This window comes from Leuciscus leuciscus (assembly GCF_965113295.1).
Source record: "Leuciscus leuciscus genome assembly, chromosome: 2".
Classification (NCBI taxonomy): domain Eukaryota; kingdom Metazoa; phylum Chordata; class Actinopteri; order Cypriniformes; family Leuciscidae; genus Leuciscus; species Leuciscus leuciscus.
This window is the reverse complement of record NC_138726.1, coordinates 63,739,970-63,759,870: the sequence shown is the minus strand read 5'-3', so window position 1 is coordinate 63,759,870 and position 19,901 is coordinate 63,739,970. Positions and strand designations below refer to the sequence as shown.

At 39.0% G+C, this 19,901-nt stretch overlaps 1 protein-coding gene across 1 annotated transcript; it reads left to right on the top strand.

Annotated features, from left to right (window-relative positions):
- The first annotated feature begins 3,344 nt into the window (after positions 1-3,344).
- LOC309493426 (fucolectin-like) lies at positions 3,345-8,794 on the top strand. Its single transcript, XM_082162557.1, has 6 exons — positions 3,345-3,387; positions 6,725-7,004; positions 7,092-7,231; positions 8,140-8,231; positions 8,511-8,607; positions 8,701-8,794. Exons 1-6 carry the CDS (start codon positions 3,351-3,353, stop codon positions 8,721-8,723), a joined length of 669 nt encoding a protein of 222 aa, XP_082018683.1. The 5' UTR covers positions 3,345-3,350; the 3' UTR covers positions 8,724-8,794.
- Positions 8,795-19,901: the final 11,107 nt, after the last annotated feature.

The following is a 19,901-nucleotide window of genomic DNA, read 5'->3' as shown; positions in this document are numbered from 1 at the left end:
TCCTTTCTAATCGTGTACATCTACACTTTAGATTTTCTTATCCCAGACATTGTTAAAGATTTAAATCCTTGCCGCGAAGACGCTCCTCTGTCGGTCACGGATTGAAAGTGAAACTTAAATCTGTCACGGGGTGTTTGGATTTATTCACGCACGTTAAAAAATATTTATTAAAAGCTTCTTTCTTTGCACATTTTTATATACAGCATTATCATAATAGGCTGAATATTAACGTATTGACAGAAAACCGGTAGTTCTATGTGAAATCAGACATTGAGCACCCTCATATAGCCAAAGTGGCATATCCTCGTTTCATAACACCTCTGCGAAGATTCGACCGTGAGATCGGTAGTCGAATCAGGCTCCTCCAATCGAAGCATCGAATCTTCGACTATTCGGGGTCACCCCTAATACATACACAAAAATCACATCAGAGTATAGTATTTCATTCAACTCTTATTATACACATTGCTAGCCAAATGAGCAATTAGAATAGACTGGGAAAACCCTCCTTGAATTCTAACAATATATGCGAAAAACATAAGGAACAATATTTTTATACTCTCTAACAGTTTCAGTAAGCAAAATTAAACAGTACATGGGTTTGGGTGACTGTACAGATAAAAAAAAAAAAGAAAAAGTATAACGTCTAACAAAGATACACATACCTGCAGAAGACAATATCACATTATTTGGCTTCTGATCTACTGTTTCTTTCTATCTTATAACAGTCCCAGCTTCTTTGCACTGGTCAAGCTACTTTTCAAAAGGAGTCACCTTGTGTGCAATGCTCAATTTCTCAGTTGGAAAATATCTCAAATAAACTCTTATACAAACAGGTGTAGTATTTCTTTCTTCATATATATAAAGCTTTACTCATTCATTCATTATCCAAAAACCCAATATAATCACAAAACATACACCTGTATACAGAGATACAATTCATTCATGAGTTAGTATATACATGTAGGTATATCGAAATGTCCAACACAGTCCTCTGAGGCTCACGAACCCCAACAGTTCAGAAAATAAAAAGAAACCAGTCTTATCTGTAGTTTGAACATAGGTGCAAAGGTGGATAGTGATGAATTAGAAGGTTGTCCAACGCTTAGTTGTTTGGTGAGTCGTAAGGTTTCCCAGCAAACGAATCAGAAGAGTGCTTCAGTAGTATAAGCAGAGTGTTTGGTCATAAACACTTAGCAGTATCCACAGCTGATGAGCAATATTTACATCCCAAACAAATCCTCTACAAGAAAACATCAAACACATCAATTAAACTATATAGATTCCACATCAGTTCACCCAAACAATTCATACAAACAATTCAACTTACGTTTGAGCAGGAAACAAACAGTTTCTCAAACAGGATTGGGAACCAGTAATCAAACCACCATGAGGAAGCATCAAACAGACCTTAGCACTTACTCTACTGCTTCCTGTTTTATTTCAATGTGCCCTCTTGTATCCCCCTAGTGGCTAGGAAAAAAATAGCACCCACAATTGAACTAAAAGAAACCCTGTGACAGGCGGTGACTGTTACAATCTGCACCTCTGCTCCTAAACATTGAATAACAGAATTTACACACTCAACATGGACTGCAGAGCCTCCGTTATTTACATAGCACAGAAACAGTGCGAAAATGGCGCGAAAAGAAAAAGAGTTCAACAAAGTATCGTTAAAACTTATATTTAACCGCAAAAACGGCACAAAACAGCTAGTTAATATCGTATTAACTTTGAGGAAATAAATATTGAAGGATCACAACACCATTTACAAAGAAAACAATAAAATATCGCAGCAGCATTTTACACACAACCTACCTCAGCAACACCAGACATTAGCTACATTTACATGGACACAATCAGAATGAAATCAATCCGATTGATGAATCCGAACAAGTGTTTACATGAATGATAAATAAAGTAAATCGGGTTGATGTGCGCGTTTATATGTCACAAGTTTCAAATCGGATCTCATGTTTTGACATGCGCACTCTGCACGAATATACAGTTTCCCGCTTTTCGCGCATAAATATTCTCCTCTATTGGTTCTTTATTTGTTTTAAAAAGCAGACGTAATATTACCGTTTTGCCGTGCTGCTTATTGATCACGCAGTAAAAATGCCCCTCCCCGCGGCCAAAACCAGTCGTCTGTGGATGAGAATCCAAAACAAGGATTGGTGGGACGTTTTCCTGCTTCACTTCACAGACGCGCGAGTGAAATTAGAATTTTAGAATGACGGGAAACTTATTAATATGACACTTTATTAAACAGGAAGAACAGCTCGTTCCGTGCGTCATACGTCATTACGCTAGTTAACGTCATTGCACATGCGCAGTCCTTTCAGTTTCGGTTTTCAATCCGATCAAGTGTTTACATGTTCTCTCGATCGGATTACAAAAGGGATAAACCACCCCTTTCAATCCGATCGAAATTTCATTCGGATCGAGCTCAATCGGATCGATTAAGGTGTTTACATGAAGGTTTTTTAGTCCGATTGAGCCGTCAATCCGATTATAAGTGTCCATGTAAACGCAGCTACTGTTGTGAGGAGGAGACGGAAACTACGGCAATTTAGGAGGTACAATAGAGGCGCAATGCAGAAACGACATCTCCGCAGGAAACAATAGCAATATGATAAATAAATTAAACTCAATAAGATAAAATTCACAAATACCCAACAAATCATTAAATTATAATTAAAATATGGTTCAAATTAAATTAAACATAAATTGGAAATTAGAATTAACAAAGTGCATTTCCAACTCCGTTACACAACCGAACCCAGGATTGAACTGGTTAGAGGCACCGCCGAGGACCCTGAATCGACATCTTACATCTTTAATCTACAGATAAGGGCAATATTTGAATCCAGTGGATTATATGAATTTATTTATTAAAGGATAGCCTCTATTATGGAAATGTTTTAGAAGGATCTAGAGGTTACAGCAGGATAGAAATACAAAAATGTGTTTAATCTAAATTTAAATGTTGAATAGGAGTCCACACATACACCACATACATTTTGATCAAACCCTATAAAATATAACTTGCTGTTATATTTTATTTACATTTCTTTTTTTAATGATTTATTTACTCCTGCTCCTGATAGCTATTATATCCATCGAGGAATGCTATTGTTTTCTGCCATTTAGATTTAGTTCCTTTTTAATGGAAACTATATGTTCTATGTTGAAAGAGAGAGAGAGAGAGAGAAGGGAGGAGAGACAGAAGGGAGGAGAGACAAGGTTGATCATGTGATGCACATTTAAATGGCTCATCCTCCATAAAACCGTATATAACTCTCACACACTCTCCATCACTAAAGAAAGACAGACGCCTTTAATCCAACATGAAGAAGCTCTTCAAGTGCCTGTGGATCTTCCTGGGTAACGTACAACATACATGCATCTGCTATTTTACTAGATTCACGCTAATATTAACACTGTAATTCAGTATTGTTAACCTTTAATGTTAACCCCAATATTAAACCTTCGTTCAGTAATGTTGTCAACCTATGTTTCTAGTATAGTTTGCACTCATCTCGCTCTCCGCTGTGGATTTACTGCACATTTTCTTTCCAAGCATCTTACTTTTGTCATAGTTTGCATGAAATACGTCTCACAATATATAGATTGTAAATTCACTTCATCACTGGATCTGTTTTTCTTTGTTACTTCGTTATTCTAGTTCTGCTTTACAAAACAAATCTTGAAATCAGTGCTCATTTGTGTATGAAAATGATTTATCAAGAAAGTCATGATTCACAGGAGTGTCTTCTGTTCCCACTTCAGCTGACAGTATTTTGCATGCTGCAGATTATTGTTAATATGTCAGTAGTTTCCTCCAATTTGGCCATTAGTTAATACACAGATCAATGTTTTACAATGACTTTATTATGCAGATTATGTGCGATTTATTAGTGACTATATTAAAGTGAATTATTTGGAGAAAAAGTTTTACTTTAATTCACAGCGCTGCAGAACCTGCTTATCTGAACTCATTTAAATCTGTTTTTTACTCAGGGCTTTTATTGATTCAAGAAATGGTGAATGGAGCAGAAGGTAAGCATCTATTTGCTTTCAAATAGGTTTTTGTCTTTATTCTAACTGCCAAATGTAACAGTAATATGCCAGATATAATTTTAGTATGCCATTTGGATATCATTTTCAGGGACTTTTTCTTCCCGAACCACATAAAACACCAGTATTATTATATTTTCTGTTTTCACTCTAATTTGAAAGTTTTAGTAATTTTGTTGTAATTTTTTTTTTTTTATATATATGTCTATATAGTTTTTAAGTTTTAGTTATTTTATTACTTCCACTATTCAGTTGTTCATTTCTTTTCAAGTAATATTTTTTTAATGGTTTTAGTTTTAGTTAATGATGATAACCCCAGATAAGGATAACGGATAAAAACACTAAGGCAATTTATTTCAATGAAATGCTTTTAAAGACCCACTTTCCTAATGTTCAACAAGAAGGAATAAAACTGTCTTTTTACTGGTCTTCTTTCAGAGAACGTTGCATTAGGGCAAACATCCAACCATTCATCCACATATACGACCGGATATGCTGGAAATGCAGTCGATGGAGTACGTGAAACCTATTCCCAAACTAACACACAGACCGACCCGTGGTGGAGAGTGGATCTGATGAAAGTATACAGAGTGAACAGAGTAGCCATCATTAACAAAGTGAGCAGCTATTATAGCAGGGTAAACGGGGCAGTGATTCGCGTCGGGAACGTTCTGGACATTTACAGCAACACCATGTGAGTCTTTCTTTGAATGTTTAGACTAATGTTGCTGCAGATGACCAGAAACTGATAACAGATTATCTCACTGTCTGTAGATGTGCTGTAATTTCTACTATTCCATCTGGAGCCACGGCCACTTTCTCATGCGGCGGGATGGAGGGACGTTATGTGATTGTCCATATTCCTGGAGATCAGAAGATTGTTACTTTTTCTGAGGTTGAAGTCTACGGGTATTTAGCAGGTATTTCATTGTTGTAGAACACTTTTCAATATATCATACCATACAAAACTGAAAGTTGTCACACTTTATTAAAGCTGCAGTCCGTAACTTTTTTGTGTTAAAAATTATAAAAAAATAAAAATAAATTAACATAACCAGCCATTGTTCAAAACTATCTGCTTGCCTTAGCTCGATTCAAATTGGTTAGCTTGTAATAATGATTTTAATTCCAGTGGTACTGGTGGATTTCCGCAGGAAATTTGAGCATGTCTTTGCGTCATTACGTCACATCTGTCCACATAAAGAAGGAGTCCATGGCTAGTAGGCTATTCATGGGTTTCATCAGGTCCCTTTCCACAGGTGTATAAAATCAAGCACCTAGATTATGAATGCAGACTGCATTGTGCTTGATTAATACACCTGTGGAAAGGGACCTGATGAAACCCATGAATATTGCGTGTGAGGATGTTCGAGGTGTAGATTTATAGCCTTTTCTCACAGCACTTGAAATAATTAAACTTACGGCGGATCCAGAAAGTTTCAAACGACAATCACCAGTGACAACGGGAGATTCGCCAGTTGTAAAACCCAAAAGACTTCGGACTTCGGAGTGGCTAGAGAAAAAAAGAGACTGTAAACGGGCCCATGCGAAAACAAGGATAAACATCGGCAGGGCTTTTGAAAGATGGCGTGAACTCCGTGTTTTAAAGGAGTTCAAAACGGACGCAGAGACGGCTTTTTTTTTGCTAGACAGGTAAGACAGTTCAATAGTTCAATTACGTAACAGTAGCGCACTTGTTCGCTTAATTTACACAGTTACGGTTTCCTTTGTTGTGCCTTTCTCATTTTGCTATTATGGTAACTATGAATTATTTTGTGCTAGCTATGAGAGGGAGCAATTCACCTCTACTCCAAGAAAATCAAACCCGCCTCCTCCGTTGTCAAGTATTGGATCTGAATCAGATCGGTAAAGTGAAAATGTTCCTGTCGTAAGATGTTTATATTATGTTATATTATAACACGTTTATGCATAACAGGGATTCCGTTCATACACCGTTTATTTCATAGCACTATGGTTGTTGTTTGTTTGTACAAAATAACTGCTCTTCTATGATTTGCACGGTTTGAAATGATATAAGCGATCGTTAGATTTAATCAGCGCGATTTACTGCAATGCTTTTTTTTCCCCTTAGTTGATCAGAACAAAAGTGGATGTTACTTACTTGTTCAGACGTCATTTTCCATTGAAAATTCTAATATTGGTCATACTTCCAAAAAGTATAATCTGTGATTCTGAATGCCCGTATCCACACCTCAAAACATTGGATTCATCCGCGCTGTTTCATGCCGATGTACAACCCACGTAAAGTTGATAATTCCGCAAATAACTGCAATTGCAGATTTCGAACAGAGATGGCGACAAAGAGGAAAAACTACGGACTGCTGCTTTAATATCCTCCCAAACCAGTATGACGATATTCAAACTCTATTGGCATCTTACAGTCAGATTATTCAGATAAATGCATGTGTCCCTGTTGTGAGGAAGGTCAGTGTTTGTTTAATTCTAACTACAGGAAGTGGGGAAAATGTTAACATAGAAAGTACAAAAAAGTTGGTGTGGAAATGACTCAATTCACCTCAAGTTGTAGTTCATCAATAATCCTGTAGCTCTCAAATCTCATTCACACAAGTGCATGTTCAAACTTTGAGTGTCAAGACGTGTCAGAACTTTATTCTTTTCCCAGGAAATCTGGCAGTAGATGGCGCCGTTACACAGTCGTCAACATCTGGGGACTGGTTTGCTGAAAAGGCCACTGATGGTAATCGTGGTCTCCAGCAGTTGTACACGGGATGCTCCTCAACCCTTAATGAGACTAACCCGTGGTGGAGGCTGGATCTGCGTGATGTTTACCGAGTTCGCAAAGTGGTCGTCACTAACAGACGAGACTGCTGTGCAGAACAAATAAACGGAGCGGAGATTCGCATCGGAAACTCTTTGGAGAACAACGGCAACAACAATCCCATGTGAGACTCTTGAGGTTGAAAGAACAGGAGAGAAATGCAAAGATTCAACACACTATCTCCTTCATCTGTTTCTCTCTCTGTCTGTAGATGTGTTGTTATTCCTGCTATTCCAGCTGGCGAGTCCTACAGCTACCCATTTGGTGGGATCAATGGACGTTATGTGAATCTGATCATTGCTGGAGACATGAAGACACTCACTCTCTGTGAGGTGGAGGTTTATGGAGAAGGTAAAACATCATCATATTTTTTGTCCGCAAGACACAGTGAGGAGTTTTAAAGGGGTGGTATAAAACCATTTTCACAAGATGTAAAATATATCTATGATGTCCCCAGAGTGTGTGTGTGAAGTTTTAGCAGAAAATACCCCACAGATATTTTTATATAGCAAGTTAAAGTTGTCACTTTTTGAGGGTTTGCAAAAACGCACCATTTTGTGCCTGGCCCTTTAAATGCAAATGAGCTGCTGCAAAGGGCGGGGTTTCAAGAGCTCGTGTGTGTTAACAGCTGCTGTTACCTCACGCAGACACACTAAAATGACAGAAACTGTTCTGCCTTTAATGTTAAACGGAGTCAGATAAGGATGGAGAGACTCAAGAAGTGACAACATGTAGAATGCAACAGGACGTCTCTGAATGGTTAGTTGATGAATTTATGTTGCTGATGTAGAGTTAACTATCTTCAATTCTGTCATGTTAAAATCTATAAATTGCTCATATATGAACTGTTGTGAGATGCACACAGAGTGACTTTCTATTGCATGTGAAAAGATGGATGCTAAAGTTTGAGCTGACTCACAAATGTACTCTTATACAACAACTTTTCCTCTTCTCAACATGGACTGCGTGTTCCCGGGGGCGGGGTTTATGTAAATTCTAGGGTTAGTGATGTCACTAACCCGAGAGGAATGTCGTGTAGTCCCAACCAGCCGTTTGTTGCAGTCCTTTTCTTTAAAAGCAAATATCTCCCTTTGCTTTGAACTTTGAGCGTTGTAACTTTGCAGATGTTGTTTATGATCAAACAGCAACATTACACACTAACTAAAGTTAGAAAAATGAAATCACACTCAACCACCCCTTTAATGAACACAAAGTCAACTAATTCATATATTTACATGTATGAATGTATCTTTGTACAGGTCCCACTTTAAAAAGATCATTTGTAAAAATGCAGTTTAACTCCAACAATGATATGACTGACCCTTCAATGAGAGAAAATGTTCTGAAACAGGTGAGAGAAAGAAACACATTCAACCTTAAAGAGCTACTGGTATTTTACAGTATGAGGTTTTACATTGTACTGGTTGAATGGTATTAAAGTGATGTGTTAAAGTTTGTTTGAGGCATTTCTTTGAGATTTGAGCATATATCATCATATTCTGAGGCCAAACTTCAAAAAGTTATGACCAGTCTTGAAGAAAGAATTAGATGACTAACTTGTAAGATTCATCTAAGCGGTTTATGCAACTGGCCACTGTTCTAATAATTTTTGTATGAATGTTATTTTCAGCTGGGATCTGCTCTTGCTGATAGAGGATTCACAAATGTGACACTGCGATGGTCTCAAACTCCTAAACGGGTGATCCAGGAGGTGAACGATGCTAAACGTGAGTCTTATAATGACTTATAAAATAATCTGCACAAATAGGAATGATTTTTAAATTGGTAAGAGATGTAATAAGCAAATGTTTTATTTACAGGTCGTTGTGGTAAAGAAAATTAACACTCTGGAAATCAACACTTTCTTCAATTCACTAAATTCACATTCATTAAAGACAATGAATCTGATTCTAAATACATTGGCGGAAATTTCTTCATAATTATGTGTTTACAATATAAAGACTCTTAAAGGACTTCTGCTTGCTTCCCTGTAACTGTTATTCACATACCTAAGAACTATAAAACACCTTTTGTAATTGTGTATTGTCAACAAACAGAGATAGTAATAAATGTAATAAAAATAAGTAAATAAATGTCAAATTTACATTCACACAACCCACAAGTATAATTAAAATTAATGACAGTTTTCGGTGTATTCACTTTTACTATTTTTATTGTAATATCTATATATTGTACATTGAATTATTTTATTTTTTTATTACATTCCTTGCCATTTTATGTTGTTGGAGCTGTAAGGAGGTGAACAGGATCTCACGTGGATGGACAGAGAACAGCGCATGCGTGGCGAATGAGCCGCTGTTTATTCGTGATGCAGTGTTTGAATTTTATACCTGATTTATACCTGACTTGAGATGCTGCCGCTGGTTACACACGCTTTGAGTATAGGCCTCAAACCTCTCGTGTGATTCGCTGTTTAATCAGGTTTGTTGTCTTATAACATGTCCCTCTCATTTTAATTATTATTTTATTTCTCTACACTTCTGAAACAGACTTCTTTTGATGAGCCATTGCCACTGAACTGATAGCGGCAACAGCAACACTTTTCATGATTTCAAAAAACACATTCAGGGCCATATCGCATCTTATGTTACACAAAGGAATGTAATTCATATTTTAGTCAATTGGAGATACATCAGCCCCACTCGCTAATTATTCTTGTTAAATTAAAAAGGGGAAAAAGACAACCAATTGTATGACTAATAGCTCATGATACATTACAAAATACAAAACATGTACATTTTACATGTACATTTACAGGGTTGTCATGGAACCATTTACCCAGACAAAGAGCCATATAAGAACCATTATTTTAAAGTGCATATAGCCTATACAGTACCTGGGAAATTAACTGATCATTAGCATGATTTGGGTTGTTATTGCAATCATGTTTGCTTTATAGCCTATTGAATAATAATAATAATAATTCATTACATTTATATAGCGCTTTTCTCGGCACTCAAAGCGCTTTACATAGAAGGGGGGAATCTCCTCAACCACCACCAATGTGCAGCATCCACTTGGATGATGCGACGGCAGCCATATTGCGCCAGAACGCCCACCACACACCAGCTTACTGGTGGAGAGGAGACAGTGATGAAGCCAATCAGTATATGAGGATGATTAGGAGGCCATGATGGACAGAGGCCACTGGGCAAATTTGGCCAGGATGCCGGGGTTACACCCCTACTCTTTCGAAAGACATCCTGGGATTTTTAATGACCACAGAGAGTCAGGACCTCGGTTTTACGTCTCATCCGAAGGACGGATAGCTAGTTGCTAGGACGAAATAGCTAGTTGCATAACTGTTAAACAAACACCTCTACTTTAGGCCATTACGTTTTAATCCCTTAACATTAGCTCACAAATCGCCGTTTAATCGCCCTATTAACACAAATGCTCACAACCCAGGAAATTAAAACATAATAAATGACAGGGGCGGTCTCTTTTTAGGCTATAACTGGTCCTGTTTTTTGAGCTCGATTTCTGCCACACCGTCGACCATGGCGAAGATTTCCCCTGAGATGAGCATCAAGATCAGGTATATGTGGAGAGCAGGACATCTTTTCTCTAACATCAGGACATTCCTGATGCAGTCGGGTGTTCATGTCTCAGACGACACGATCAGACGACATTGTTGTCTTCGTCGCCAGACTCCTGCGACTAAAAAACCAACTGTGTTGAAAGTTACCAGGCAGGCTATTATCCTATTCATTTTTGTTTCAGATAAAATCTACATTAAGCTATTATCCTATTCATTTTTATTTCATATAAAATCTACATTAAGCTGACATTGCATAAAATGTAATTCTTATTTGTATAGTGCGGTACTTCAATGCATTGAAGAAATACTACATGAGGACGATGAACAGTCTGCAAAAAAAATTAAAAAAGAGCTTCAGTCCCGAATGCAGTTAAAAGTATCAATCAGCACGATCAGAAGGTCCATAAAGAAACTTGGATGGACTTATGGAAAAGCCCGGTAAGTGACTATTAGTAGCTGTAGGCTACATTGCAAATGTATTTACATAGTTTAACAGAGTAATTGGTTTTATTATTGTAATAATACTGTTTATTTAATTACAGTACAGACCCTATGATCCGGGATAACAACAAGACACTGCGTATTAGCCAAGTTCAGCAGTGGATGGCTAACAAAGAGACCTTTGACAACGTAATCTTTGCAGACGAAACAACTGTTGCTTTGGAGCAATTTGCAAATGTGACAATGCTAAAGTCTTGAGAGGGGATCAAATCTCTCCGTGGCAGGGGCAGCTGCCACTGAGACTCGCCATCCAACCCGGCATTAAAAACACAGTATTCATACACTATAATAATAATAATATTATATGCTTAGTTGCCTCTTCAATTCCTGTCTTTTGCACGGTTGTTAAAATATAATTAAGCGTACCTCACCGCTATGTGCTTTTGCACTACAGATCAAGTAAGCCTATATACCTGGGCCGTCACAATTGTTTAGTTCATATTACCTGTAATTGTGAATTGTCTGTATATTTTGTCATGATGGCCTATTATGTGATCAGTAATCTTTATTTGTGGTTTTTAAATGTATAAGCAATATCACAGGAGTGTTATGGAATGCAGACTCAGAAACAGGGAAATGCAACAACAGGTTCATTATTCGGCAGCACAGAGTGTAATGGTGGGAAACAGGTGAGTGAACAGTCAAGTCAAGTCATGTCAAGTTTATTTGTATAGCGCTTTTCACAATACAGATTGTATCAAAGCAGCTTCACAGTATTAAATTAAAATAATACAACAAAGTTTGTTTCAAGAGGAATTTATTGATTGATAAAATTAAATTAAATATCCCCAAAATATCCCCAACTGAGCAAGCCAAAGGCAACAGTGGCAAGGAACCGAAAAACTTCATCAAGTGACCTAATGGTGTCCTAAAACTCCATCAGGTGACCTAATGGAGAAAAAAAAACCTTGGGAGAACCCAGGCTCAGTCGGGGGCCAGTTCTCCTCTGGCATTTATGAGCTAGAGGCCGGATTGTAGTTTGAACTGTAGGATTATATGAATGCCTGGCTGAAGAGATGCGACTTTAATCTAGTTTTAAACTGGGAGAGCGAGTCTGAGCAACGAACAGTATCAGGAAGACTATTCCAGAGTTTTGGAGCCAAATGTGAGAATGCTCTCCCTCCTTTGGTGGTTCTGGATATCCTAGGTATGACCAAAAGCCTTGAATTTAGTGATCTTAAAGAGCGCGATGGATTATAGGGTGATAAAAGATCCGTTAAATAGACTGGAGCTAAGCCGTTTAGGGCTTTATAGGTCAGTAGCAATACCTTGTAATTAATACGGAACTTTATAGGTAACCAATGCAGTGATGATAAAATCGGTGTTATATGATCATATTTTCTTGATCTAGTAAGAACTCTAGCGGCGGCATTTTGGACTAACTGTAGCTTGTTTATTGAGGATGCAGGACAACCAGCTAATAAAGCATTACAGTAATCCAGTCTCGAGGTCATGAATGCATGAACTAACTTTTCTGCATCAGAAACTGATAGCATATTACGTAGCTTAGCAATGTTTCTAAGGTGGAAAAATGCTGTTTTTGTAACATATGAAATATGATTTTCAAAAGACAGGTTGCAATCGAGTATAACACCCAGGTCTTTTACTGTAGTGTGGAGGATAAAGTAACAGGACATCCTATGATGTTAAAGTTGTATTGTGCGAGGTTTTGTGGGCGGTTTTTTGAACCGATAAGTATTACCTCTGTCTTGTCTGGATTTAATAAAAGAAAATTACGGGTCATCCAATCTTTTATATCTTTAACACACTCTGTCAATTTGGAAAATTTTGCGTTTTCATCCGGCCGTGATGAAATATATATTTGAGTGTCATCAGCATAACAATGGAAACTAATTCCATGTTTCCTTATAATATTTCCAAGTGGCATCATATATATTGAAAATAACAGAGGGCCTAATACAGATCCCTGCGGCACTCCATAGTTTACTGGAGTTATGATTGATTTTTCTCCATTTAAATAGACAAAATGGTAGCGGTCAGATAGGTATGATTTGAACCAGCTTAGTGCTTGTCCTTGAACACCAGTATAATTTTGTAGTCGATCTAAGAGTAATGTATGATCTATAGTATCGAACGCAGCACTAAGATCAAGTAAAACTAGTATTGAGATACAGCCTTGGTCAGAAGCTAAAAGTAAATCATTTGTGATTTTAACGAGCGCAGTTTCAGTGCTATGATGCGGTCTGAATCCAGACTGAAACTTTTCATAGATCTCATTTTGTTGCAAGAAAGAGCCCAGTTGAGCGGACACCACTTTTTCTAATATTTTAGACATAAATGGAAGATTTGAAATGGGTCTATAATTTGCTAGATTATTATGATCTAATTGTGGTTTCTTAATGAGAGGTTTTATAACTGCCAGTTTAAATGTTCTTGGAACATGACCTAAAGATAAAGACGAGTTAATAATATTGAGGAGAGGATCTTCCACTACAGGTAACACTTCTTTCAGTAGTTTAGTTGGTATAGGATCTAATAAACATGTTGTTGTTTTAGATGAAGTGATAAGTTTATTTAACTCTTTTTGTTCTATAGTTGTAAAGCACTGTAATTGTTCTTTCGGGGTGATAATTGAAGCTGAATTATAAGGCGCGATTGAAGATTGAACGTTTACAATTGTGGTTCTGATGCTTTCTATTTTCTCAGTGAAGAAGTTCATGAAATCATTACTACTGAACTGTAACGGGATATTTTGTTCGGGTGACGTCTGTTTATTTGTTAGTCTAGCCACGGTGTTAAATAAAAACCTTGGATTGTTTTGGTTGTTTTCTATTAGTTTGCGGAGGTGCTCAGCCCTGGCCGCTTTTAGGGCCTTTTTATAACGTGACATACTGTCTTTCCACGCGATTCTAAAGACCTCTAAATTAGTTTGTTTCCATTTACGCTCTAAAATACGCGTTTCTCTCTTTAAAACATGCGTAGTATTGTTATACCATGGTGCTTTATTTTTCTCTCTGACCTTTTTTAATTTAATAGGTGCAACCACATCCAATGTTCTAGAGAGAATGGTGCTCATAGTGCTAGTTAGTTCTTCTAGTTCATCTGTTTGTTTGGGTTCAGGCAGCAGCTGAGACAGATTAGATAAGCAATTTGAGAAATTATCTATGGTGGATGGGAGGATTGTTCTGCCTGGTTGATAACGCGACGCCGCATGACATATTACAGCAGTACGTAATATGCAAGTTACCATGTAGTGATCAGTGACTTCATCACTTTGTGGAATGATATCTATATCGGTTGGATCGGTTCCATGTGATATAATTAAATCGAGTGTATGATTAAGACGATGTGTTGGTCCGGTGACGTTTTGCTTGACCCCAAATGAATTTAATAAATCTGTAAGCATCTGTAAATCTGAACAGGGCAATGATAGATAACATTGACTTGAGATTGAATGGAAAGTCTCTGTCTTACAGGTACAGGAGATTGTGGATTGCTGAAGCAGACGGAGCACACACCTCGCTGGACGGAAAGGTAGGTGAGAACACACACACGAAGGACCAGGAGACATGAAGGGATCAGATGCCAGAGAAACTTGGAGAGGAATGACGTAGAAGAATAATCGCTACAGTATAACGTTAGAGTCAGGTAGGTAGCCCAAACAATAAATCAATCAATCAATCAAATTTTATTTGAACAGGCTTACAACAGCCAGAAGGTGCACAAGGCGCTTTCCAGTAAAAACATCAATAGACAACAATATATAAAAACATAAATGTACATAAAAATAGCAGTCGAGTCGGAGGCTACGTGTTAAAAGCTTGTCTGAATAGATGTGTTTTCAACTGTGATTTAAAAACACTCAACACGGTGATGCTTCGTAGGTGTGCTTGAAGTGCGTCCCACAGCTTTGGGCCCTGGACGGCAAATGACCAGCCTCCAAACTTTTTATATTTGAACTTGGGAATGACCAGAGAGGTGTGTTCAGAGGAGCGCAGCGTTCTGGCTGGTTGGTAGACCGTTACTAATTCGGTGAGGTAGGCCGGGGCCAGACCATTGATGGCCTTGAACACAAACAGCAGGATCTTATACTCCACCCTAAACCGCACCGGGAGCCAGTGGAGCGAGCGGAGGACTGGGGTGATGTGTGAGCGTTTGGAGGTGTTGAAGAGAAGGCGTGCTGCCGCGTTTTGTACCAGTTGAAGCTGATTGAGGAGTGATTGATTAAGTCCAGTGTAGAGGGCATTGCAGTAGTCTATCCTCGAGCTGATGAAGGCATGAATGGCTTTTTCAAGGTCAGCTCTTGACAAGAATGGTTTTACCTTACTGAGGAGCCTTAGCTGGTAAAAGCTCGCCCTCACAACTGCACTAATCTGTTTGTCATACTGCATACTTTTGTCAAAAATAACACCCAGGTTACGCACAGTAGGTGCAAACTGAGGTGTTAGAGGACCAAAACTGAGAGAACTGTTGGGTGAGTCCGGGCTAAACAGGATGTACTCAGTCTTTCCTTCATTCAGATGAAGGAAATTCTGCGAAAGCCACTGTTTGATGTCCTGAAGGCAGTTATGGAGAGGGTCCAGCGCAGAACGGTTGCTCAGAATCACAGGAAGGTAGATCTGGAGGTCGTCTGCATAGAAATGAAATTAAACGTTGTGATTGGAGATGAGTTGACCAAGTGGCAGCATATAAAGTGAAAACAGAATAGGACCGAGAATGGATCCTTGAGGCACACCGGATGACAGGGGGGCAGCTGAGGAGGAAAAGTCATTAATCATTACTGAAAAAGTTCTGTTAGTGAGATATGAAGAGAACCAATTGAGCACCGCACCCTGCAGACAGCATGTTGAAGACGAGAGATGATGATGGCATGATCCACGGTGTCAAATACAGCGGTCAGGTCCAGTAACACCAAAACCACAGAGCTTTTACTGTCCAGGGCTCCAAGAATGTCATTATTGACCCTCAGTAACGCTGATTCGGTGCTATGTCTAGACCTGAAACCGGACTGAAATGTATCACCAATGATGTGCAGTTGGAGGTGAGACTGAAGCTGGGACAAAAAACAAGCTTCTCCATCAACTTAGACAGAAGTGACAGGTGAGATATTGGGCGGAAGTTGGACAGTATGGAGTGATCAAGGTTGGGTTTCTTGAGCAGCGGTCTGACAATGGCGTGTTTGAGAGCAGTGGGAACAGTTCCCAAACTAAGACAGCTGTTTATGAAGGAGACAAGGAAGGGATCTATGATGTCAATAGCCTCCTTCAAAATCCTGGCAGGAACTGCGTCAAGAGAGCAGGTGGTAGGCTTCAACTCATGGACAGCTTTTTTGAGGTCCGCAAGAGTAACTGCCTCAAAGTTCACACATTGCGCCGCTCGGGAGGACATGGCAACAGCAGGGGCTTGTGTAATGGTTTGCCTAACAGACAAAACCTTGTCCAAAAAGTATTGTTTGAATGCATTGCATGTATCTTCAGATACATCATTCAAAGCAACAGACACCGGATTTATGACAGAATTAATAGTGCTGAACAGGATTCAAGGGCGGTGCCTGTTGCTATTGATGAGATTGGAAAGATACTGTCCTTTAGCTTCCTTCACTGCTCTCTGATAGGTGGCAAGACTGTCTCTAAACATCTCCAGTGACACCTGCAGTCTATCCTTCTTCCATTTTTGCTCAGCCTGTCTACACTTACGCCTGAGGGCCCAAGTTGTATCTTTGAGCCAGGGGTCCAATGGACCTTTGGTCGTCTTTACCTTGTAGGGTGCAACAGAGTCCATAATCTGGGAGCAGATGGTGTGGAAGGAGGAGAGGAAAAGGTCAGGACATAGAGGCGATGCCAATTCAGCAGTAGAGGCGTGATCAGAAACAGAGAAGGCAGCAACAAAGTCATCAACTGTAGATGAGGTAATGATGCGACGACGATGGGGGGCAGTGGACGTGGGTGCAGGAGGAACAGCACAGATGTCAAACCGTATGAGAGAGTGGTCAGAGATGGGAAAATCCAGGACCTCACAAGTTGACACTGTCACCCCACGAGAGATGATAAGGTCAAGTGTGACCTAACCTATGAGTTGGACAGGATATGGACTGGGTCAGATCCAATGAATCTAAAAGTGCCTTAATATCGTTAGCAGGTTTATCAGAGGGGCAGAAAACATGAATGTTAAAGTCACCACAGATTAGAATATTGTCAAACTTTGCCAGAAATTCTGTCAGAAACTCTGAGAACTCATTTAAGAAATCCCCATTTAATTTAGGCGGCCGATAGATTACTGCATATAAAATAGGACAGGGCAGTGTGAGCACAAATGCTTGTAACTCAAAGCTGGAATACCCTCTAGTGGACAGCTGGCGGCACTTCAAGGACTGTCTGTGTGTGTTAAGTAAGTAAGTAAAGTTTATTTTTAAAGCGCTTTTCACAGATAAAATCACAAAGTGCTGTACATGAGAAAGGTAAAACAAAACAATATAAAATGTATATACATATGTAAAATCAAAGTGACACTAGTGAAAACCCATCAACCAAAAGCTTTCTTAAATAAACAAGTCTTCAGATCTTTTTTAAAAGAGTCAACAGAGTCTTCCAGACGCAGAGACAGGGGCAGGGCGTTCCACAGTCTGGGGGCAACAGACTGAAAAGACAGGTCCCCTCGGGTCTTATCACGAGTCTTGGGGACCATAAGCAGGTTCTGGCCAGAGGACCGAAGAGTGCGGCTAGAGGAGTACGGGCTCAAAAGGTCCTTGATGTACTGTGGGGCCTGACTGTTTAAGGCCCTGAAAGTCAGCACTAAAATCTTAAAATCAATCATGAATTTTACAGGGAGCCAATGGAGAACCAACAAAACGGGAGTGATATGAGACCTTCTGGGGGCACCAGTTAGAAGTCTAGCAGCAGAATTTTGAACCATTTGCAGTTTGTTCAGAGCAGACTTATTCAAGAAGGTAAAAACAGAGTTACAATAATCAAGTCTAGTTGATATGAAAGCATGAATAATAATTTCCAGATCCTTCTTTGACAACATTTTGCGTATTTTAGAGATATTCCTAAGGTGATAAAAGCAGTTTCGGACGAGCTGTTTTGAGTGTATCTCCAATGACATGGCCTGGTCAAACACAACCCCCAGGTTTCTGAGGCTGGATTTGACAGAGGAGCCAAGAGAGCCAAGGTGCTGCTTGATCAGCGCGATCTTGTGGTCTGGAGCAAAGATCAGTGTTTCAGTCTTACTTGCATTTATCTGCAAAAAGTTAGTGGCCAGCCAGTCTTTGATGGAGGACACACACTCTAAGAACAGTGACAAACGATGGAACTCAGCATCATTGAAAGAACAATACAACTGGACATCATCAGCATTGAGATGATACGATACATCCTTAAAACAACCCATAATATGACCAAGTGGCAAAATGTACAGTAAAAACAAAATGGGGCCCAAAACTGACCCTTGTGCCACTCCGCAGGACAAATTGGTCACATCTGACTGTACATTGTTTATAGCAACATTAAAGGTTCTGTCTTGAATATAGGAAGAGAACCACTGGAGGACAGATCCAGATAGTCCCATCTCATTATGAAGCCGGTTGATCAGTATACTGTGATCTACCGTGTCAAAAGCAGAAGTCAAATCAAGTACAGTGTAGCGGCCAGTGTCCGCTGCCATCATCACATCACTAGAGACTTTGATAAGAGCTGTTTCAGTGGAGTGCAATTTTCGAAAACCAGACTGAAAAATATCAAATACGTTTTTTAAGGATCGGGTTTACCACAGCGTGTTTGAAGTAGCTGGGGACTGAGCCAGATGCAAGTGACAGGTTAATTATTTTTACCAGACAGGGGCCAACAATATCGAACATTTCAACAACAGGGGTGTTGGGACAATGTCAGCGGGGCTTGAAGACGGTTTCATATTTCCTATTAAGGTCTTCACATCCTGTAGGCTGACAGGAGTGAAGGACGACCAAGACAACACCATTGAGAATTCAGTAGAACACACAGTGATTAGGGGAACTTTTACACTGGCCCTAATGTCTTGTACTTTGTTCACAAAAAACGACAAAAAGTTGTTACAGTCCTCATGTGTGTACACAGGCACAAGAGGAGCTGAAGGTGCAGTTAGATTTTCGATGGTGTCAAACAAGATTTTAGGATTTTTCTTATTACCTGACATAAGATTGGAAAAATAAGCCGAGCGAGCCTGCTTTATCAATTCATTAAGATCCAGTATCATATCTTTTAAATGGAGTCTGTGTACCTCTAATTTAGTTGTTTTCCACAGACGCTCTGTCTTACGACATTTTCTCCTAAAACTACAAATGTTATCATTCATCCATGGGAGGGCTTTTTTATGTGACCCTGAAATGTTTTTAACAGGCGCTACCATATCCAAAATCAACAGACAGTGGTTGTTGAAACTTTGCACAAATGAATCAACATCCTCACAATCAACAAAGGAGCGAGAGTCAAAGGAGGCAGAGAAATCACTAAGTGTTGTCTCACTAATGATGCGTTTTTGTGTTACAACATTGCAGACAGTAGGCATCATGATAAGTGACAAATTAAAAGCTATACAACAATGGTCACTAATTAGAAATTCCTCCACACTCAGTTTATCAATGGTTAGGCCACAAGAGAAGACCAAATCTAACGTGTGACCTTTTTTATGCGTGGGGCCAGAAACATGCTGTACAAAATTAAACGAGTCCATGGTAGTCAATAATTCAGCTGCAATCAAACAAGTGGGATCATCAATTTGCAGATTAACCCTCTGGAGTCTGAGCGGTTTTTTGGGCCCTGGGGGTGTTCTGACATGCTCTGACATTTGTGCTTTTTTCAGTTGCTTATAAACATATTAATGGCAAAGGTGTAAATTCACTCTATATAGCACAAACAGGACTACAATAATATGTGAGCCACATGTATGTACATGTTTTCATTTTTGAGAGAATAATGTTTATGCGTGGTTATCGAAAAAACTAAAAATGTACGTTTTTGAAAT